General features: G+C 46.5%; 1 protein-coding gene across 2 annotated transcripts in view; it reads left to right on the plus strand.

Annotated features, from left to right (window-relative positions):
• LOC147896015 (plasma membrane ATPase-like) overlaps positions 1–23,434 on the plus strand; it is a 55,797-nt gene that overhangs the window by 9,633 nt on the left and 22,730 nt on the right. For both annotated transcript variants that reach the window (XM_087382934.1, XM_087382935.1), the window contains 3 exons: positions 5,629–5,751; positions 6,015–6,119; positions 6,214–6,358. In XM_087382934.1, coding sequence (XP_087239060.1) covers positions 5,629–5,751; positions 6,015–6,119; positions 6,214–6,358 — 373 coding nt within the window. The remainder of the gene's footprint in view (positions 1–5,628; positions 5,752–6,014; positions 6,120–6,213; positions 6,359–23,434) is intronic.

Consider the following 23,434-nt stretch of genomic DNA (forward strand, 5'->3'; position numbering starts at 1 on the left):
TTCCAAGACATCTTGGCTTGGGTGTCTACCAAACCATCTAGTATGCTCCATAAAAAATTTCTTATGGGACTTTTGATCTAAGTGATGTGATCCCTAGAATGGCACCAATAAGAGCAAACAAATAGTACTTGAATGATCACAACCATCTTAGAAGAAATGTCAAGTTTAATTTAACTCCAAAGGAGGAGTTTCTCCTAATACTCTCTAACACAGGAGCAATTTTTTGTTGTGGAGGGATGCCCACTCCAACCGGGCATCCCATGTACAATCTGGAGTGTCCTCATCACTAATCCCGAATCCATTGGATTTACTTCAATTAATATGTGCACTTGCTGTAGAACAAAATTAAATCGAAGGCTGCCCTGAAAGAAGTGAGTTTTTCAAGTTCTACATCCTTCTTGAGCTGCTGCAACTTCTTCTGAGAATGTAACTGTTTTCGCAGCCGGTGGAAGCGCGTTAGGATTGGCTGATTGGAAATCCATCGCCAATCGAGGTGGGAAGGCCAATTCAAACCCAGTTGAAAGATCCATCCATCATGTCTGCTGCAATTAGATAGGGCGACGAAGGAAGGAAGGGGCTGTAGAGGAGAAAAGCAAGAAAAGGAGGGCAAGAAAGAAAAGGGGGCGGTAGGGGGAGGGGTTGAGCAGGACAGGGGCTGAGAATGAGGCAGGTAGGAGGAGAGGAAAGGCAGGGTAGGGAGGAGGAAGGAGCGGGAGAAGGAGGTGGGGGAGGGGGGCTGAGGAGATGGGGAGGGCAGGCGGGGAGGGGTGAGGAAGGGGGTGAAGGGAGGTGGGGAGGGGGCTGAGGGGAGGGAGGAGGGAGGGAGGGGACTGAGGAGGGCAGCATGGGGTGTACGGGGAGGAGCAGCATCTACTTCTTGCAGTAAGAGTTTGAAAGGGGCCATGCAAGATGAACCAAACTAATGCCCAAGCGATGAAGGCAACCTTGTACAAGATGGCCTTATCTTCCAAGTGGACTATGCAAAATGAATCAATGGCATAGTCATGGTCCCTAGGAAACAAAGCAGCAATATCAGGGTATGTGTGAGCTATAGAATTCTAAATGCCATGATTCTCCTTGACCGCTTTCCATGCATTTACAAAGAAAGTGCTGGAAATTGTTTCTGTCCATCTTTTATGGATGGATATATAGTGGTTACAACCACTTCTGTGTGAGAGTTGACCTACATAAATCCACTTTCATATTCCATGGGGCACCTATAAGTATAACATGATGCTATTTGGAATGAAAAATGCTTCACTTTCACCTTCCAGAGGCTCCTCGCAAAGATACTAAAAGGAAATGTGGGAAAGTTTATGGAAATATTCATAGGTGACTTTTGTGTCTACATTGGGAAGGTCTCTTTTGATGAAGATCTATTGATCCAAGTAGACCATTTGTAGAAGGTCAAATGGGTCTTTCAGAATTGCAGAGAGGCCTCTCCAAGAAATGTGTGTTTTTTGCCTTGAAAGTTGAAACATGTCATTTTGGTCCATATCGTCTCAGCAAATGGAATGGGTTGTGTTCTGGCCAAGGTAGAGGTCATTGTGAGATAGATCTTGGGAAGTTCTTCTGGCTTTTTGGGATTCATCCACCCAGACAAGAGTTCGATTTGTTTTTCACTTGGGTTCGTTACTGGGCACCATTGACTCTATGGAAGGATAGAAATCATAGTCTTTGGTGATCCCACATTTTCCACTTTCTCTTTCTTTAGGCACTCTTTACAGCAATCTCTCTTTGATTGTCTACAAGCTCATTATATAGAACTTGTTATATAGTGAGATTTTCTATTGATGTAATTTGGCAAATCTCTTTTTTTGGGATAGCCAACCTGTAATATAAAGTATCAAAATTTCACCCCAAAAGAAAAGAAGTGTGCATGCGTGTGTGTGTGTGTGTTTGTGTTTTTTTTTTTTTGGTATGTGTGTGTGTGTGTGTGTGTGTGTGTGTTATGCCCACCAATCTTCTCGTGATAGAGCTTTGATCTGGGCTGCCATGCATACTTATCCATGGCGACAACATGCCTTCATTTGTGGTGACTTTAATAATGCCCCTCAATCGGGTGACAACACCTCAGGCCACACTCATATGTTGGCTTATGAAACACAGGCATGGTTTGATTTTTTGCTTCAATTGCGCCTGGTTGATCTCTAGAAGGAATACAGCCCATGCTTCCGGGCTATACCTTTCAACATAATGCTCAATCTTCTTATCGGGCACGCTTGGACAGATGGTATCTGGTTGATCCACAGCATTGTGATGCCTTTACTTGTCAAATTTGGGTTGATCATGCTTTCACACATTCGGATCATGCTCCTCTTTGGTTGAGGCTTTCCTTACATGAATTTCCCACTAACAGATTGCCTTGCCGAAGGCTTTTGTTGATTAATAATAGTTATTTGGAGCATGCTGACTTTAAAGCCTTGGTCTCTGATGCAATTCATCCTCTCTCTCGTCAGATACACATTGGTTTGGATTATGCCTGGCAGGCTTTTGTTGCTCGGATGTAAGCAGTTATTCGAGATTATGGCAAATCCTATATGCAAGCCACAAGGGAGACTGTAGCACATGCCAAATTTACTTGTCAAAGTTTGACTGAGCTTGCTCATCTTCACCCTTTGTCTTGAGAGGAAAGCATGCTCTTATGTTAGGCTCAATTCTCTCTTCAATCCAGTGATTGCAGAAAGCTTGCTAAATGGGAAACCTGATCCAGACAACGGGCTTTTTTGGATAAAGGTTGCTCTTCCAAGCAATTTTTTAAGAGTTTACACTACAAAAGACAGGCTGCCAATATCTGTCGGATCCGGATGCCTGATGGTTCTTGGTCGACATCTCGTTCAGAGCTTGCTGATTTATGTGTGCAGCACTTCTCCACTCATTTTGGGCATGTGGATACTCTTTCTCCTCGGGTCATGTCTGCACGTCAGCTTCTTTTGCAGCATATTCATCCAATTCTGTCTGATGCTCAGGCTTTGGAACTTGAACATCCCTTCACTGAAGGGGAATTGTCTGATGCACTAAGATCCTGTGGCAGATGGAAATCTCCAGGATGGGATGGTCTCACTGTTGAATTCTTTCTTGCATTCTGGGATCTTCTTAAATTCACCTTGCTGCAAATGGTAAATATAGCATGGCAAAATCAACAGATGCCTGTGTCATGGAAAAAGGATCTTCTCAAGTTGATTCCAAAGAAGCAGCTATGTGATTCACTTGGTGATTGGAGGCCAATCACGCTTATGCCAGTCATTTATAAGATCATTGCCATAATGGTGGTTGATCGGATTAAAGGTTATTTGCATGATGGGTTGCATCCCTCCCAATATGGCTTTGTTTCATGTCGCCATATCACAGATAACATTGCCAATGCTTATATTGGGATTGAATATGCCAAATACATGCAACAGTATGTTCTACTCTTGCAGGTAGATATTGCAAAAGCCTTTGACACAGTTCGATGGGATTTCATCTCGCAAACTATGCGAGCTTTGGGGTTTGGACAAAAAATGCAGCAGCTTATTTACTGGCTTTATAGAGATAGCAATGCGCCTTGCATTCTTTCTGGCGATATCTCTGATGAGTGGACTCTTTGTTGTTCGGTCCGCCAGGGATGCCCTCTTAGTGCTTTACTATATGCCATTGCTACTCATCCTATGCTGCAATATATTGATCGTCTTGTGGCTACAGGATCACTTCATGGCTTGGAATTGGATGCTAATTGCAGCATGGTTGCTCAAGCTTATGCTGATGATTCTTTCTTTACCCCGAAGAATACGCCCCATGATCTTAGTGCCTTGATGCAGACCCTCTCTGTTTATGGTTTGGCAGCTGGTCTTCATGTTAATTTTCAGAAGTCTAAGCTGCTCCCTTTGCATTCCAAAGACTGGCATGGACTATTATGGCCCGGGGATAGCATTCCACCCACTCAGTTTGTTCATCATCTTGGTTACCATTTGGGATGGGAACTCACTCGCTGAAAACAAACTGATTGGGTTTTGGCTAAGCTTCGGAAAAAGCTTGAGTATTGGAAATTGGCAACCTGGCCTTTGCATGTTCGTCTTCGAATAGTGCAGTCCATCCTTATGGCATATATTCAATTTTACTTGCCATTGATCATGTTCACTAAGGCAGATCTTACATTTATCATGTCTGTCTTTATGGAAATCTTCTGGCGATCCAAACATGGCAGAAAAAGTCTTAGGCTGCTTTCGATGCATCACATTTGTTCTCCCAAGATGCATGGTGGATTGAACATCACGGATATTCATGTGCATATTCTTGCCCACAGGGGGAAAATCTTGCTGCAATTTCTGCAAGGTGATCAGAGCCTTGGGCTCTTCTGATTAGGACTCTGGTCACTCATATCAGTATTTCTGCGTTTGGTCATTGGCAACTCGATCAATGGGATTTCTTTTTTGGCTGCACTGATGGCACTTTGCATGGCTACCCTTTTGTCTCCCGCTTGCTTCTTGACTGGAAGCATGTTCTTTCTCATCCGAAATGGAATGGACGGCAATCTTTGCTTGGGAATTCTTTGAGAGCTGAAAGCATTCACTGGTCAAAAGTCTTTCAACCTCCCTTGGCTTTACAGGAACCTCGACGTTCCTACTTTGTCTCATTTAAAGGCATCACCTTGATTGCTGATGTTATAGATGATGCTGGTACTGTGCTCCCCTTTTCTCTAGTGGCCACTACATATGGATTGGGCTCTCATTATCGTCCTTTGTGGTGATAAATTACTTCTATGCTTTCACCTTTTGTTCCGATTCCTCCTTTGGAACTCCAGGACCGCCGGCTGGAAGATTGGACTTTGACTTCTCCAGGGTCCTCTTCTCATCCTTGAGGCTATCTCAAATTACTGTACCTGCATTGTATAAAATCCTTTTGCCTCAACCTTGGGTTTCAGAGAGAGGTGATTCTGTTTGGCAAATGCATCGCCTAGCTAAGTGGTGGAGGAAAAGATTATAGCAACTTTGGGCCTATAAAGTACCGCTTCGGCAACAGGTTTTCTTTTGGCGAGTTCTTTTGGGAGTGTTTCCATCTTGACATCTATTAGCTCTTCGACACATTGCTCCTGCACTTTGCCACAGATGTTCTGCTTCTTCGGAGATTGTGCCTCACTTGTTTTGGTATTGTCCGTGCTCTCGTGAGTTTTTTTATCTACTTCGACAGCGCCTGCGAGCGAGATTCCCATCTGTTCCATTTGGGAAGTTCTTTAGGCTATTTGCATTTCATCCATCCAGACCGGAGTTTCATCTTTTCTTCGTTTGGGTTCGCTACTGGGCACTGTGGACTTTATGGACATATAGGAATGGTAAAGTCTTTGGTGATCCTACTTTCTCTCTGCTTGGCTTTTTTAGGCGTTCTCTGCAGCAATCTTTCTTTGATTGCTTGCAGACCCGCTGCATAGATCATGAGGTCTTTTTGGCATATACTGAAATTTTCAGTTGATGTAATTGTAGCACCTTATTTTGAGGTTGCTACTCATATAATATAATCAATCAAAGATTTCACCCAAAAAAAAAAGTGTGTGTGTGTATGTGTGTGTGTGAGAGAGAGAGACAGAGACAGAGACAGAGAGTTTACTAGTTTCAAACTACAAAGAATGAATTAACATGAATGTTAAATCAGGCTCGAGAAGGTATCATAGAAGTTCACTTTCTTCCTTTCAACCCCGTTGACAAGCGCACTGCAATTACTTACATGGATTCTAAAGGTGATTGGTATAGAGTCAGCAAAGGTGCACCAGAGCAGGTTTGTTGAAGTACTTAACATAAATTTTAGGTAAAAGGTATAAAGATTATATCTGAATCTTGGGCACAATTTTCCTTGGAGGAACTTTCTATTATTTTGGGGGATGAAAGGGAGGTTTTGGAAAAGGGGGGGGGAATCCTTCGGTTGTGAACACAATGTAGTCTTTGAGTTAACTTGTAAGTTATCATTGTTGAAAATTGTACTGGGCGATATATCAAGATTGGTTGGAATGTCTGGAATGAACAAAAACCTGCCACGCGCAGATTCTGAACTTGTGTCACAATAAAGAAGAAATAGAACCTCATTTCCGTGCAGTTATTCGTAAGTTTGCAGAACGAGGCTTTCGCTCTCTTGCAGTTGCATGGCAGGTAAAACCCACACTTAATGAATTTATGAATTGGCATGTGTTTCTTTTGCACTCCTATTGGTATCTCATTCTATTTTAAAATCCTAATTCATCAGGAAATTCCAGAAAGGAGCAAAGAGAGCAAAGGAAGCCCTTGGCAATTTTGTGGCATCATTCCTCTTTTTGATCCACCTCGCCATGATAGTGCCGAGACCATTCGTAGAGCTTTAGAACTTGGCATCAATGTGAAAATGCTGACTGGTAAATTTTCCATTTGCATGATTTTCATGTTGTGACGTTGTTTTCTTGAAAGCATCATTTGGATGCTTTCAAACATGTACAATGTAGAGAAATCACATATATTTATTTTTCTATTAATATAATAAAATTTTGGTGCAGACACTGGTACATCCATCAAGGAATAGTCAAAATAACTACACTTCGCATACAACCATTGTTTAACTGTATATCCCCTCCCCAAAAAAAGACTTCTATCGAGGATGAAAAACCTCTGAGAGCAAAGGTTAGTGGAAAAGTATATCATGCAAGCCATGAGAAAAAATCCAAATCAAGATCCTGCAGTAAAAGAGCGAGAAAACAACCAAGGTTGACGTCTGATATTGCCACCTCAACCCTATGGGGGCTTCCGAGAAGAATGGGGAGCCAGTCCACTCCCTCAAGAAAACATTCCTCGTGGTAGAGGCTGCTGTGACGACCCCTGCATAGTCCTTCAAATGGCTATATAAAGTGTGTGATGTGTCTGTCCCGATACTACCCAATTTGTGTGCTGGGTGGACCTGGGATCCATCCAAGGTATCTTTACATCTAGTTCTCTAAACATGCCATGCTGATATGCTCACCAGAATCTCCCATGAAGGGGAGCAAAAGTACTTTTCTATCTCACATTTCCATGACTCCGTTGAGATTATTGTTCTATTTCCGTTCCTATCATTAATTTCGGTTTCCATATTTTTCTCTTTGTTACTAAAAGCTTAAAAAATTGTTATAATCCTGCAGCTGATTTATCACTTTAGACCTTAATATTATATATCATATTTTGATCCTGTTGATGAAATTAATCGTTTATTTAATTTACCCCTTTTTTGTTTATATCCTACCTATTTTTCTGTCTTACATTGGCTATGGTTCCTCATTTCCTCCTCTCCAGCCCTGCCTTATGTCATGTCTTGCTTCTTTCCTGTCCTCTTTTCCTTAAATTCTGCCTTCATTTTCATATTTTACCGAATTACAATCATTACATGAGAGGTAGGAGAGCTATCTCCATCCCAATCATCCTCAAAAGCTTTTATAATCCTACAGTTCATTTATCACTTTTGACCTTAATATTATACATTATATTTTGATTCCGTTGATGAAATTAATCGTTTATGTAATTTATCCCTCTTTTGTTTATATACTTCTAGTTTTCTATCTTATATTGGAAGTGGTTCCTTGTTTCCTTCTCTCCAGCCCTGCCTTATGCCGTGTCTTGTTTCTTTTGTGTCCTCTATCCCTTAAATTCTGTCTTCATTTTTCATCTTTTTTAAGCCGAAAGGGTAATTTATTCATTTAAAATTGAAGGAACAAAATGGAAATGGTTGTGAACACAAGTGAGCAAGAAGTGGTCACAAAGAAACTCCAATAGAATGCTCAGTAGAATGAATGTACAAGTACTTGGTATGCCATCCACATAAAGCACTAGAATGATCAAATCTGAGTTTTCTTGCAAAACATAGCGATTAGGCTCTGTATGTGTATTGACAAAGCCTTGGGACAACATAAATTTATGTATCTTGTGATACCATGCACGGGATGCTTGTTTGAGCCCATATAAAGGTTTCCTAAGCTTGCACACCTTGTGCTCTTGTCTTTTACCTGAAAACCTTGGGGTTGCTACACATAGACCTCTTCTTTAAGATCCCCATTCAAAAAGGTAGTCTTAACATCTATCTGATAGACTGACCAACCATAGTTTGCAACAACAGAAACGACACAATGGATGGTAGTCATTTTGGCTACTGGAGAAAAAGTCTCCTAATAGTCAATTACCTCTTATTGAGCATACCCCTTGGCAACAAGACGGGCCTTGGCCGTATTCGCCTAGAACGCTCGCTGTACTAGCTCTCGAGCTGCTATGCCCCCGCCTTGTCTCCTCCTTCCGCCCTCTTCCTCCGCCTGCAGCCCCCCGGCCTTCCGCCATCTCCTTCGCTTCTAGCCCCTTCTCTGCCTCCCGCGTCTCCACCCCCCTCGCCTTCTCTTCCTCCACCCCCGCCTTCTTCTCCTCCGCCCCCTGCCTCCTTCCCTTCTTCGCCTCCCGCACTCTTTGCCTCCCGCCTTCTCTCCCTCCACCTCCCGCCATCTACTCTCCCACCCTCCGCCTCCTCCTTCGCCTCCTCCCGTCCGCTTCTGCTCCCTCCCTTCTGCCTCATCCCACCATCCTCTCCTACGCCTCTACCCCGCCTCCATTCCACCTCCCACTTGCCTCTCCTCCCGCCGCCTTCCCACCTCCGTCCCATCTCTCACCTCCCTTGCCTCCCCTCCGTCCTTCCGTCTCTTATTTGCCTCTCCCCTTCTAGCATTTCTCTTCCCCTCCCGTTCTTCACCTGTCCGCCCCTCCTCCCCTTGCTGGTGATGCTATGCATAGGATGCAAGCTCGATCTAGCATCACAATAGAACAAACACTATGGCAGTCACACTTGTACCGTCCCTCTCGGGGTTCCAAGGATACTTCCCATTCCAAGTATGGATTTTCGACCCTTGCCTACTCAGCAATGGCTGAACCAAAGATGTGCTGTTTGCCTAGCAACCACTTCGTGCATGTGACCCATCTCCTAGAGAAACCAAAAACATATTCCGACATGGAACATGTTACTTGCCAAAGCCAGCAAATAGGATACACAATGAGTACCAACTCACACACATTCAATGCTCTTCCCTCACTCAGAGGCTTCAGTTCACAACACGTTAGCCCTGTGGAGCTCTGCCATCACACCCATGTGACCATAAGCATCCATACTCAGTGCAAACACCTGCCATTGTTTACAGCCCAAGCAAGGCCACATGCTCCCCAATCAATCACAATTGTTCACTGATCCATTGGGATACCCAAATAATGGGCGAAAGCATAACTGAGTTGTGCTCGGTGCAAAAAATATCTATAAGCATACTTTGTGATCACCCTGCCAAGCAAGTCTCTTCAAAACAGCTCATAGCTGAAGGCATTCCCATCAAAGCTTGCCTTTCCTCTTCAACAAGCCAAAATCTCAGCCAAGCTTACTAACGAGCTAATGCAAACCAGTCACGAACTCAGTGGGCGCCTTGCCAAGCTGAGAATCTTCTCACTCAGCCTCTTTGGCAGCAGCCCTTTCAAACACAATGGAAAGGGCGTTGAGCAGCCCGTACCAGCCCACAAGATCTTGCAGCCCATGACCATCTAGCAGCTCGTACAGCCCGTAATTACTTGCTTGTACAACAGCAAGGAACTCCTTCGTACAGCCTGCATTTAATGGTTGGCATGCTTCATACAGCTCGTAGAAGGTAGCCTGAATAATCCGTACCAATGCATTTACTGCGCATGTACGGTCTGTCTTACCCATTCGTACTGTCGTACGGATTGCATTTAATGCTTTCTGTACTCGTACAGCCTCCCGCAAGCATCCGTTAGCCAACCTCCTGTTCATGCCATCACCTTGCGCGGGCCGCCTTCTTTTTCCTCCTCGTAAGCTTACATTGCCATCCTTCTTTGCCCAAGGCCTTCCTTGGGCTTCCTTTCCAAAAAGGTCTGCATGGGCTTGCCACATGGCAGCCCATGCCTTGGGTTGCCCCCAAGGGCCTTATTTGCCCCTAGGCCCCCTCTAGTGGGGCCTTTTTAAAAGCCCACCACTGACCAACTTAAAAGGCCTAAGGTTTTTGCGCCCCTCTTGGCCCTAAACCTTTCAGCTGCCCCCAAGGCACAATTGCCTAGGGGAAACTCACACCCACATCCTGTGACCTCGCCACTTGATTACCACGGTCAAGGCCACATGTGAGTATCAAAACTCACGCCCTCATGACAAAGCCCTTAGTTGGAGACCCTTTCTGCTGCTAGCAGGGGCCACCGTCCAGCTAGTTGATCCTCCTGTGATGGAGGTCCGTCGTTTGCAGTCACCCATGCGTAAGTAGTGATGCGGAGGTTAGCCCGGTAGTGGTTGAGGAGGAGGGGATCCAAAGCCCCGACGAGCTTGATCAGCAGGGTGGACATGTGGTCGCCCCTACTCCTCCCCGTCCCCCTCCCCCCCCAGATCCCTCTCCCTCTCCACTCGCTCCCCTTCCTCCCGAGCTCCCACCCCCACCCCCTCCCCCCCTGGATCCCTCTCCCTCTACACTCGCTTCCCTTCATCCCGAGCTTCCCCCACCCCCTCTTGAGGTCTCCCCTACTCCTCCCCCCGGATCCCTCTCCCTCTCCACTCGCTCCCCTTCCTCCAAGCTCCCCCCACCCCCTCCTCCCCCCCTCGGCACTCCTGCAATGGTCATCCTCACCACCCGCCCCCCTCCCGTCACTTTCTTTCCCTCCCCCCTCCATAGCAGCTTCTTCAGCCTCCCCCCCTTCCCACCCCCCTCTTGGACCTGCCTCAACTCCCCTCCCATCGGGCAAGGGTAAGACAACACCCCCTTCCGTTTCCTTGTCTCAACATCATGTCCCCTCCACAATACCTAATCCTTTTGATTCAGGAGCACATGTTCTCAGCATCAGACATCAGACAACAACACCACCTCCTCCCAGGGAGAGGTCCAGAGGTGTGGTCCCCTACAGTAGGATGGAGCAGAGGGGTCTACATCTCGGTCTCACAGAATGTGGCTCCAGAGGTATATGATCAGGACGAGCTTATCCCAGGGGCAGTTTGGATGGGAGTTCGGATGGGAGAGTCCAGGATTGGGATCCTAAACGTGTATGCCCCAGCGTGCAGACAGCATCGTCCGGTCTTTTGGAGGAGGCTTTCAGAGTGTCTTCCGGATGTAGATTCCAAGATTGATGGAGGGGACTTCAACAACTTGGAGTTTGGGGAGGACAAGCACGGAGACGCCTCCTTCTTTGAGATGCCAGCAGCAGAGCGGAGCACCTGGGAGCAGTTCATTTTCATGATCAGTGGCAGAGAGCCATGGCGAGAGTCAGATTTCAGCAGGATACCTGGAAGTCTCCTCTTCTCTTTCGGACAGAGGAGACATGATGGGCTGCTTGAGAGGCTAGACCACTTCTACATTGGGGACTGGGCAGTGCTTAGAGGCTGCTCTACAGGGATTATGGTAGGTACCACGATGTCAAACCACTCTCTAGTAGTACTTCGCTTAGAGCAGCCCCATCAAGGTTTTCTCCAAAAGGGGTTTGCATTCCATAGGGCATCCCGTAGGACAAGGAGATTCAGCAGGTCATGGCAGGGATTTGGCGGCAGTCAGAGATGGCACCGTGCGAGGGCTGGGCTTCGTGGGTGGTCGATGCAATCTAGAGGAGCAGTGAGGAGTTGCAGGCTCATGCCCTTAGGCGGACGAGGACTCTTGAGGAGAGTGAGTAGGCACTGAGGAGAGACCTCGCATCCATAGAGCGGCTTAGGAAGCAAGACCCAGGATCTCAGTGGCTTAGTGACAGGTTTGAGAGCACTCGCCTTGAGCTTTAGGACACATAGATTCAGCGGGCTGAGTTCTCCTATCACTCTTCTCGGGCCCGGTGGGTACAGTAGGGGGACAGGATGATGAAGCAGTTTTTTCAGACCACTGGGCCCCGATCGGCAGGCACGCATTTGCAACGTCTCCGAGATCCTCAGGGCATCATGCACACTGACTTGCAGGAGATTTTAGACCTGACCACAGGTTTTTACAGCCAGCTCTTCCTGACAGAGAGGATGACTTCAATTGGTCTTGTGGCCCGGGAGGTAGTTTGGGATCACGTTTCGACGACAGTCTCGCAGGATCTATGCAGCTGTCTGGAGGAGCCCTTCACGGATGAGGGGCTCTGGGAAGCCCTCAAGGCTCTCCCGACCCAAAAGTGTCCTAAAAAACAAAACCCGCCGGGGGGGGGACTCATACGAAAAGCCGTACGGACGTCCGTACGTACGGCCGTACGGGAAAAACATATTTTGAAACACGTATGGATGCAACTATGCTCCCTTCCACTCCTTCCTCCCCAGCTTGTTTTTTTCTACCTTAGCCTTACCTTCGGAAGCTATGGATCTTGGTTTGTTGCCAACGTAAAAAGTAGCAAATTGGTCACCATTCTTGGCTTTTCGTAGAGGAAAAAGACAGCCCGTATTTTTGCTCAAAATAGCCCGTTTTTTGCTCAAAAACAGCTTGCTTTGCCGTTTTGGGGGCAATTTTGTGAAGGAAATAGTTGCTTACTCTTGTGGAGATGTTTCTACTACTGGTCGCCCTAAAAACAACCTCATTTGGAGCCTGTTTTTTAAGAAATGACCTACTTGAAGAGAGTTTCTGCTACATCGACCATTGGCTTCATTATGCGTGCCAAATTGCTGCTCATTGCCTCTTCTTTTCCACATGAGTTGAGATATCCTCATTTTGCCCACAAATTGCTGCTCCATCTCCCGCATGATGACATCTCTATCCTCCCCCTCTTCTGCCTTCAGTTTTAGTCCCTAGTTTCATCTCTTTTCCTGCTCCTAAAGTGCTGAAGACTGAAGTTGCCATTTCCCGAGGTACACAATGAGTTCTCTCTCTTCAAACTCATTGCTCGTGGAGAAGTTCAAGGGGGAAGGATTCCCTACTTGGCAAACTAAGGTTTAGTTGCTCCTCATGAAAGAAAATGTATGGGATGCTATTGAGGATGACGCTCCCACAACGGATCCTCAACAACTCAGGACATGGAAGCAACACAACTCAAAAACTATTACTATCATCGGACTTTGCCTCGATGATACTTTGATTCATCACATCGACTTCAAATCAACAGCCAAGGTGATATGGGGGCATCTCGAGAATCTTTTTGGTAACAAAATCACAAACTCCAAGGTTTTCTTGATGTTGCAATTTTATAATTTAAAAATGGAGGATAGTGATACCTTGAGTGCACATTTAGCAAAAATGCAATCTCTTATGCAACAACTTTCCAGCTTGAAGTGTCCCCTCGATGATGAGGACAAGATGGTTGTCCTCATGAAGCGTATGGAAGGAGTCACTCGTTTTGAGCATACTCTTGAAATACTTAGGCTTGCCACGACTACCTTTGATGATATGGTGACTCTTCTTCTCGAAAAAGATCGCCGGAACAAAGATTCTCCCATCTCTTCTTCAAATACTACAGAGGCTCTTGCCTCCACTAGCAGATGGAAACCCAGGCCTACACCAGCACTTGGAAAGTGAGAGCCATTCAAGCCTTTCAAGTGCACCTTTTGTAACAAGCTTGGTAAATACGGAGGACAGATGCTACCAGAAGCTTGCCAAACAACAAACTAAGGACCAAGCCAGTTGGGTTGCAGTTGCCACAAGTGACGATGAAGATGACGACCCTCCGACACAAGTTCATGCTCTTACTGCTGAAATCCGACATCTCTCTTTCCCTCCAGAGGACGATGGAGATGATGATCCATGTATTTTCTAAGCATGTTCTATTTTGGGTACTCTGCTCTGGATTGTTTCCAAAAATGAATGGAATAAATGATGTGTGTTGAGTCAATAAGGTTCTCTGCCTTGGATAGTCCTCCTAAAATGATATCTTGCTTTTATATTTAGGGTGTTTGGCTCCATGTCCCTAATTAGTCCCTGGAGCCAAGAGGGGATGTATTGTGGGAGCCATGTATTGGCTTTGATAGGTCTATTTATCATGTGAGTTCCAGCATGTTGGTGTTTTTTTTTTTTTTGCAAAGAAAGGAACCTTCTATTAAAGCTTGAAAAACTTCACGCAAAACAGCTCCGAAGGTGCTGAGTATGGAAAAAACCGGAAAAAGGCTGAAAGAAAAACCGACTTGTTCTAGAGAAACCCAGCTCACTGCCTAGGGGATCTCTGCTAATGGGGCCAATAACCAGGTGGAGGGACTATACAGCTAATGAATCCCTCGTGGAGTGAAAATGTAAAAACTCCTGCAAGACAAGCCTTGCAGAATTGAGCATGCCTCGTGATAGTCGCCCTACAGCTTGGGGTCCCATGCTCCCAGGTGGAGCGGACGGTGTAGACGATATCTTGCCAGATGGCGACCAAGGTAGCCGAGGGTGGAACCGGATGCTCACCCATCACCAGACTGCAGCAAGCAACCCAAATGTTCCATGCAGTGATACTAGCTACTACCTCCCAAACGCTGTCCTCCGGAGAGGAGAGGGAGGAGCCAGGGAGGATCGCCTCATGGAGCTCTATCCCCTGAATGCTCTGACCCTGTATCCGGTAAGCTGGGGAGATCTCATCAATCTGGAACGCATTCAACTAGGCCACCATCCCCCAAGTGTTGTCCCTCTGAAGACTCTGCATACGGGTCATAATCCTAAGGGCTTCCATCCTCTGTCACTAGAAAATGCATCTCTAGCAGTAGAAACGTGAAGAAACATTTTTGCCTGAAACGTTTCTAAGAAACGTGCGAAACGTGAAAGTTTTTTTGAATTTTTTAAAATAAAAAATACTCTATTTTTATTATTTATATAAAATACACTAACTTTACACGTTTCTTGAGAAAATGTCTGTCAAAATCTCGAAACGCGTTTCTAGAAACATTTCTAGAAACGTTTCTTGTGACTATGCGAGTGCGCTATGACAACTCTAGAGGCAGTGCAAGATCATCTCCAAAAAACCAGCAGATCAATAGTGACACTGTCCCTCCACCCGCATTTGCTCCAACCACGGGCCAATGGGCAAGCCTCCGTGGGCGGCCAGCCAGAAGAAGTAGCATATCTTCCTCGGTCGCAAACCGGACGCATCCAACCTGGAACGAACATCCCGGGGCACTCTCTGGGCCACCCAATGCCTCTCTCTCGAGGGGGCCCATCTGAAGCCTCCTATCAATCTGTGTGGTGTAGGAAAAGAAGGGCACCTCGTCCACCTGCTCGGCAAGGCTGCCCCTAGAGGGCCAGAACCACTCTCATAGATCCCACTGAACTTCCCTTAAGGCCTACCCTCCCAAAGCTAGAGGTGCCATCTGGGAGCATCATGCTCTGAGATACTGAGAGGGTCAATCTGCCACTCCTTCCCCAAGCGTCCCACCACTTTGATCATCTGCCAGTGAGTCCCATCCAGACTCCCATCCATCTCTGGGTCTCTCTCAGTGAGTGCCTAGAGTAGGCCTCCAGGTCTTACACGGAAAAAACCAGGCTGCGTGCTGTCTCGCTGCATCATCATCCTCAAGGGAACACCAATCTGAGAAAACTGGCCCAACCATCTACTGTCCATCCATATGCAAAGTCCCTCCCACCAGGACTCAGGAATAGCTAAGTCAATCTTTCTCATCCTCTACCCTACTCCTCGCAGATGCGCTATGGCGCTAAGCCTCACCTCTGCCTCCATGGGTAATCTGCTCCATTTGCCAAAGGACCCAGCCAGTCTACTGTCCCACTGTGCCCTACCAATGTGAGTCCGCTGTCCGAGCATATGCCCCTCCTGATCCCGGATCTCTAGGTGCCAAACAAGGGCTGACGCTCGAACTACTCTTCTGCGCATCTGGGCTGAACTCGAATGAGGCCCCCTGCTAATCTCTGCCAAACCCTATGGAGGCTCCTCATCAAGGGGGAAACCTTCCCCGAAAGGGGGGCCTCTCAGAAGATCTACCTGTGTGAAAGCTGCCATTGCCCCCCTAGTGCGTGAGAAGTCCTCGTTGTAAGAGGAGCATCCAAGGCTCTGTACCTGGTGTGAGACCACGAACAACCACCTTGCCCAAGAGGGCTCTACTCTGTTGAGATATTGAGCTCCACTCGTGATATGCGAGGGTGACCGTTGTGCATTTATGTCACCAACTTGTTAGCTGCAGATGCGGTTGGTACACCGCCCATGAATAATAGCTGGATGACAGCTATCTTTATGTACTCTAGTTAGTGGCTCAGTTAGTATGCCACCTTGTTTAGATGAGCTTGGTTTGAGACCCACATATAGGGTGCATCTATTCCTTTTGTACTAAGAGAGAGAGTTCTTTTGGCTTTCACAACTAAGAAGAGGAAAACTGTTTTCAGCCTCCACCTTTGTGTGTATTCCCCCATTGTGTATGTGAGAAAGCTGCAAGTGAGACTCCTTACTTCTCTCCCACTCTCTTCACATGGTATCAGAGCTCGGTTCGTGGTAAGGAGCTCAAGAAAGCAAACCAAGTTCGCGGTGTCTTGGTAAAAGGATCAGTGTTGCTTTCCTTTTTCGAGTTTGGGAGCAAATCTCTGCAGGTAGCATAGCCGGAAAGTGCAAGAGTGCACTGTCTCAGATTGGGACGCCCTTCGCGGTGCGGCGAGAGGGTAGTATATGCTACGGGAGTTTCGAGGCCCGTTTTGGTGGCAGAAGTTTTCCGTATGCACTCGGAAAGGTACCCTGTTTTTACTGTGCGACCATTGTTTCGCAGGTCGGTGAAAAGTTACCGCCGAAATTGCATCGTATGCCTGTGCGTAGAGACATTGGGAGTGATAGAATCATTCTTATTGCCTGTTGATGCATAATCGTCACTAGGAAGTACCACTTTCGTCAGCTTTGCAAGATTGTCCTTGTGAGGTAGAAGTTGTGTTTTTTGCAGTGACAAAATATTTTTGCAGTGGTCTGTAATGGCCTCTGATGCTCTTTCACAGATAGTCACTGAAAAGCTTGACAAGAACAACTTCCCAGCATGGAAGTTTAGAATGACGAATTTCCTTAAGGGAAAAGGCTATTGGGAGTTCATTACTGGAGTTGAACAAGAACCAGTTATTCCTAATGTTCCCAATCAACAGGAGTTGCAGGCATTTAAAGGCTGGCATGAGAGAGCTAGGAAAGTTATGTACTGGCTTCTATCAATATTTCAGATTCTATGATTGTGCATATTCAGGATGCAAGCACGCCGAAAGAGGCGTGGGATACTTTGATAAAAATGTATAGCACAAATACGCAAGCCAGGAAAATGCAGCTCAAGTAGGAGTTACATAATGTGCAGAGAGAAAATATGAGCATCAATGACTACCACATGAGCGTGAAGAAGATTGTAGATGCACTTGCTTCCATTGGGTCGCCAGTGAAAGATGATGATTTAGTTTCTGTGACCTTGAATGGTCTAGGAAAGGATTATGCACAGTTCCGGACATCCATTGCCGTCTGTGAGAATTTTTCTGATTTTGGGGAGTTGATTGCTCTTCTAATTTTTGAAGAGCAGAGAAATGGTGGTGCATCTTCTTCAGGAGGAACTTCAAAAGAAGCTGTCTTCTACTCAAATGCTGGAAGAGGTAGAGGTAGAGGTAGAGGTAGAGCAGGCCGATCTGGAGGCCGTGGCAAAAATCAGAATATGCATCAAATTCAAGAAAACCAGTCCTATGGAGGAGGACGTGGTAACTTTAGAGGCAGGGGGAGCCAAAGAGGTCGTGGTGGATGGCAGAGAGGCCAAAATGCAAACAACAATGTTGAATGCTACTACTGTGGTAAAATGGGTCATATGGCTAAAGACTGCTACAAAAAGCAATTGGATCCAAAAGCTGAGAAGTACATCTTTATTGGTTATTCTCTGCAGCAGAAAGGGTATAGATGCTATAATCCTTCTACTCGTAAGTTTACTCTGAGTAGAGATGTTGTTTTTGATGAGATGAGCAGCTGGTATAAACCAGTAAATGTGATTGATGATGTAGATGCACAAAAATGGTAATGTTGCGCAGAATTCACAGCAGCAATCACAAAATATTAGTGGACCTGTAGTGTCCTCTAGTAGTGGTTCACATACTTCGCCATGGACAGGCAGATTGAGATCAAGAGAACCTTCTCAAAGCAATGCAGATAGTGGTATGCAAGTATCACGAAAGGGAAAAGAGAAAGTAGATCAGCCCATGGTTGATGTGAATGCAGGTCACTCTTATGTGGATGGTGAATCCAGTGGCTCAGAACAGAGCCTTAATGATGAGTTGGGTATTCCTTCTGTTGTTACACCTGGAGTAAGGAAGACAAGGGATGTTTTGAGAGCACCTGGTAGTGAGCCTATTTTGCGCAGGTCTACTAGAGTTAAGTATCCTGTGGATAGGCTGAAATGTGATGGATTTATAGCCATTCACTATGCCTATATGGTCAAAGTGATACATGAACCAAAACCCACTTCTTTTGAGCAAGCCATGGGAAAAGAAAAATGGGAGAAAGCCATGGATGAAGAAATGGACGCCTTGGAAGTAAATGCTACATGGGAATTGGTGCCTTTGCCTAAAGACAAGAATGCAATTGGCTACAAGTGGGTCTATAAGGTGAAGCACAATACAGATGGTTCTGTGAGCAGATACAAGGCAAGACTAGTTGTCAAGGGGTATGCAGAGACATATGGCATTGATTATGAAGAAACATTCAGTCCGATTGCAAGGATGGCAACCGTAAGAGCAGTCATTGCTATGGCTGTATCAAAGGGATGGTCTTTACATCAGATGGATGTAAAGAATGCCTTCTTGCATGGTGATTTGCAACAAGAGGTCTATATGGAGCGGCCACCAAGTTATGTGCATGCCGTTCATTCTGAGTTTGTTTACAGGTTGAAGAAAGCCTTGTATGGCTTGAAGCAAGCACCCAGAGCATGGTCTGACAAGATAGGACAGTATCTTGTCACTATTGGCTTTCAGATTTCCACGGCAGATTTCTCACTTTATGCAAGAAAAATAGAGAAAGGTATTATGCTGCTTGTCATTTATGTTGATGATTTGATCATCACAGGTGATAGTGATGAAGATATCCTTCATGTGAAAATGCTATTGAAGCAGAAGTTTGAGATGAAGGATTTGGGAGAGCTGCGTTACTTCTTGGGCATTAAGGTGATTAGATCCACAAGTGGGATATGGCTTTTGCAGATGCAGTATGGACTATTTTATGAGACTGGGGTTAAGATACAATTGCATGGATACACTGATGCTGATTGGGCTGGTTGTATTTCTGATAGACGATCTACCAGTGAATATGTGTTCTCTTTTGGGAGTGCTGCAGTCACTTGAAGCAGCAAGAAATAGCCTACAGTTGCCTTGTCGAGCACAGAGGCTGAGTACAGGGGTACAGCAATGGCTGCATGTGAGGTAGCTTGGTTGGGTAAGCTACTTTATGATATGCATCAGTCTACAGATGGGTCAGTTGTCATTTATTGTGACAACATGACACTTGGCAAATAACCTAGTCTATCATGCTAGAACAAAGCACATTGAGGTGCATTATCACTATGTGCGGGAGAAGGTTCTAGTAGGTTTTATTGATCTGGTTTATGTCAGCACAGAGGATCAGGTAGCTGACATATTCACGAAGGCATTAGGTGTAGAGAAGCTGCGCAAGTTCAGAGACCTGCTTGGTGTGTAGAAATTGGGATTAAGCTCGAGGGAGAGTGTTGAGATATCGAGCTTCACTCGTGATATGCTAGGGTGACCGTTGTGCATTTATGTCATCGACTTATTACCTGCAGATGCGGTTGGTACACCGCCCATGAATAATAGCTGGATGACAGCTATCTTTATGTACTCTAGTTAGTGGCTCAGTTAGTATGCCACCTAGATCAGCTAAGTTTGGTTTGAGACCCACATATAGGGTGCATCTATTCCTTTTGTACTAAGAGAGAGAGTTCTTTTGGCTTTCACAACTAGAAGAGGAAAATTGTTTTCAGCCTCCACCTTTGTGTGTATTCCCCCATTGTGTATGTGAGAAAGTTGCAAGTGAGACTCCTTACTTCTCTCCCACTCTCTTCACATACTCTGCATCTCCGGATCAATGATACCCAAGCCTCCCAGTGCCTGCGGCATGATCATCGTCTGCCAAGCGACTCGGGCCCCAGTGTTCCTCATGCCATCTGAACCTACCCAAAGGAAGTTTCTAACCAACTGTCGGAGCTTCCCAATGCACCCTCTTTGAAAACACCAGTAGGAGGTAATATACCACACCGTGGTAAAGAGGACCTAGTTTGCCACTAAGGCACGACCTTCTAGGGAGAGTTTGGCCAAGCTCTAGTAGAGAAACTTCCGAACACTCTCAAGGACCGGGGCGATCTGCTGCTCTGCTGTAGTGTCAATACCAACCTGGCATCCAAGGTATCTCGTCGTCTGGTCCCACGGTATCCATCTAAAGCCAAAGTTGCTCCCCCACTCACACGAATCTCTTGTGTCTCCTCAAAGCCTGTGAGAAAACCTATGGACTTAGTCCAAGTGATCTGTGCACCTGAGGCCTCTCAGTAGATAGCTAGGGCTCCCCTAACCATCTCCAAACTCGATGTGGTGCCCTCTACATACAAGGCCATGTCATCTGCAAACTCAAAGTCCAGCAGCTCCTCCTCCTGTCTGATTGGGAGCCTCAACCCTGTGAGGCCCGCCACCTGCGATCTCAAATAGTAGCCCAAAGCCTCCGCCACAAGCAAGAAGAGGAAGGGAGCGAGGGGGAAGCCTTGGCAGACTGAGTGAGAGAGAGGAAAGGCCTCGCCCGTGTGTCCTCCGATAAGCATCTGGCTAGAGCTCCCTATATAAAGCACAAAACATCCTTTGACCCATCTGTCTGAGAAACCCAATCTCCGCATAGTATCCTCAAGGAAGGACCACTCCATCCTGTCATAGGCCTTCTCGAAATCCAAGAGGAGGACGGCTAATGGCTGTGACTCCTCCCTAGACTAATCCACTGCCTCCCAGAACGTGAAGATGCTGTCCAGGATGCTACGCTCATGGACGAACCCGGTCTGTGTTTCATAATGTCAGTAAGATAGGGCCGTGACCGCAAACTCAAGACCTTGGCTAGGATCTTGTATACGGTATCAAGCAAAGTGATCGATCTCCACTGCCAGATATCTGACCTATCTCCCCCTTTTGGGCTAAGGGACTGAGGGAGGGAGTCTATGTCAAATATATCTTGGCAAGCTAGTCCGAAAGGGGTGGAGATGGTCTCCCAGAAGTTCTTGAAGAAGGCCAAGGTCAAGCCATCCTCGCCGGGTGTGGTTTGGTTTTTTTGTTGTGTGTGTGTGGGGGGGGGCCGGGGGGGGGGTGTTTTGTTTGGGAGGGGGGATCGATTTTGTGCGTGGCCAAAACCTTGGAAAGCACATTTTTAGCACTATTCTAATCCGTACGTTGCTAATCCGTACTCCGTACACTATTGGCCAACTTTGGCTGTGGTTGGCCTCAAGGATGGTCTCAAGGAGAAGAAGGATGAGGAGGAGGAGGATGGCACTGATGATGATGATGATGATGAGGATGAGGATGAGGATGAGGATGAGCAAGAGAATGAGGATGAGGATGAGGATGCAGGCTGCAGCTTGAGGCTTGAGCCTCATCGGTTGTGAATCGTGATGCATTTCAATTTTCAGCTTTATTTTCGGGCTGTGGTAGCCTTTTCTTCTATGATGTTTTGCCTTTGATGTTTTGGTGTAGTACCTACTTCCAAGTTTCTACTACCTACTACCTTTGATCATGATGTTTGGTGTAGTATTGATCTATCATTGACACTATGTATCAGAATCGAGATTCTAAATGACTCTGGTCTCTGGTAATGTGTACAATGTATATCTTTCTAAATGCTTTTGAGTAAAATTAGGGTCACGTATGTTTCAACCCTAGGGGCTGAACCATACTCCAATCATACTTCTATACTCGTATGACGTATGCGTATAGTAACGTATGGAAAAAACTATGGAAGGGAGCTCAATCATGGAGGAGAGGATGGCTTCCATTTGTGGGCTTCCCTCATCCTCTAGATTGAGCATGGAGAAGGGAGAGGTAGAAAAGGAGGCTCTAATACCGCATGAAGGTGCATGGTGGAGAGGGAGAGAGAGAGAGGGTAGGCTAGGGAGAGAGATAATAATACTTACAGAGAGACATAATGAAATGGAAATGAAATAGCAAGAGCAATGAACAAAATGATGGCACTATGCAGAGGTTGGGTTTCTCGAGCGGATAGATTAGAGGAGTCTCTGTGCTTTATGCGGGGAGCTCTAGTCAGCAGATTCTTGGCGATGGACACACGGGCGAGGCCTTTCCTCTCTCTCGCTCGGTCTCTCAAGGCTGTCCCTTAGCTCCCTTCCTTTTCCTGTTTGTGGCGGAGGCATTGGGCTACTACTTGAGATTTTAGGTGGCACGCCACAGTGTTGAGGCTCCTAATCAGGCAAGAGCAGTTGCCAGACTCAAAATTTGCAGATGACACAGCCTTGTATGTAGAGGGCACCACAACGAGCTTGGAGAGAGTCAGGGGAGCCCTGGCTATCTACTGCGAGGCTTCAGGTGCACGGATCAACTGGACAAAACCCATCAGTTTCTTTATAGGCTCTAAGGAGACACAGGAGATCCGAGACTGGGGAAGGGCCTTTGGCTTCCGCTGGATACCGCGGGGCTAGACAACGAGATACCGTGGATGCTAGGTGGGTATTGATATTATAGCAAAGCAGTAGATTGCCCTAGTTTTTGAGAGTGTTCGGCGCAAGCTTCTTTACTAGAGCTTAGCCACAGAGGGTTCACTGGACAGCTCCAACGTTTGGTTCCGAATTTCCTTCGGGCAAGATTGGAAGGCACAAGGAATACCAGAGCCGAGTCGCTTTGGCAGACAGTGCCGTAGGCATTGGGAGGCTTGGGTATCATTGATCCGGAGATGCAGAGCAGATCCCTCTTGGGCAAGTTGGTTGTGCGCGGCCTCACCCCCTGCGCAGAGCCTTGGAAGCTCCTCTTACAGCAAGGGCTTCTCATGAACACCCCACGCACTGAGGGGCAGTGGCAGCATTCACACAGATGGATCTTTTCAGAGGCCCCCCATGAGGAGGAGCCTCCATAGGGTATGGCAAAGATTAGTAGGGGGCCTCATTCGTGCTCAGCACCGTTCGTGCAAAGAGGAGTTCGAGCGTCAGCCCCTCATTTGGCACCCGGAGACCAGGATTAGGATGGGTGTATGCTCGGGTAGCAGACTCACATTGGATGGGCACAGTGGGATAGTGGCCCGGCTTGCTTCTTTGGCAGATGGAGTAGATTACCCATGGAGGTAGAGGCGAGGCTTGGAGCCTTAGCACATATGCAAGGGGCAGGGCAGCGGATGAGAGAGATTGACCTAGCCATCCCTGAGTCTCGGAGGGAAGGACTCCGCGTGTGGATGGACAACAGATGCGTGTTCAGTTTTCTCGGACTAAGGTCCCCTTGAGGATGATGATTTAGCGAGGTAGCATGCAGCCTGGTTTCTTCCGTGTAGGACTGGAGGCCTACTTCAGACACTCACTGGGAGAGATCTAGAGATGGATGGGAGTCTAGATGGGA

Source organism: Dipteris shenzhenensis, chromosome 12 (genome assembly GCF_047967505.1).
Source record: "Dipteris shenzhenensis isolate YYH24624 ecotype China chromosome 12, Dip_SZ_1.0, whole genome shotgun sequence".
Classification (NCBI taxonomy): Eukaryota; Viridiplantae; Streptophyta; class Polypodiopsida; order Gleicheniales; family Dipteridaceae; genus Dipteris; species Dipteris shenzhenensis.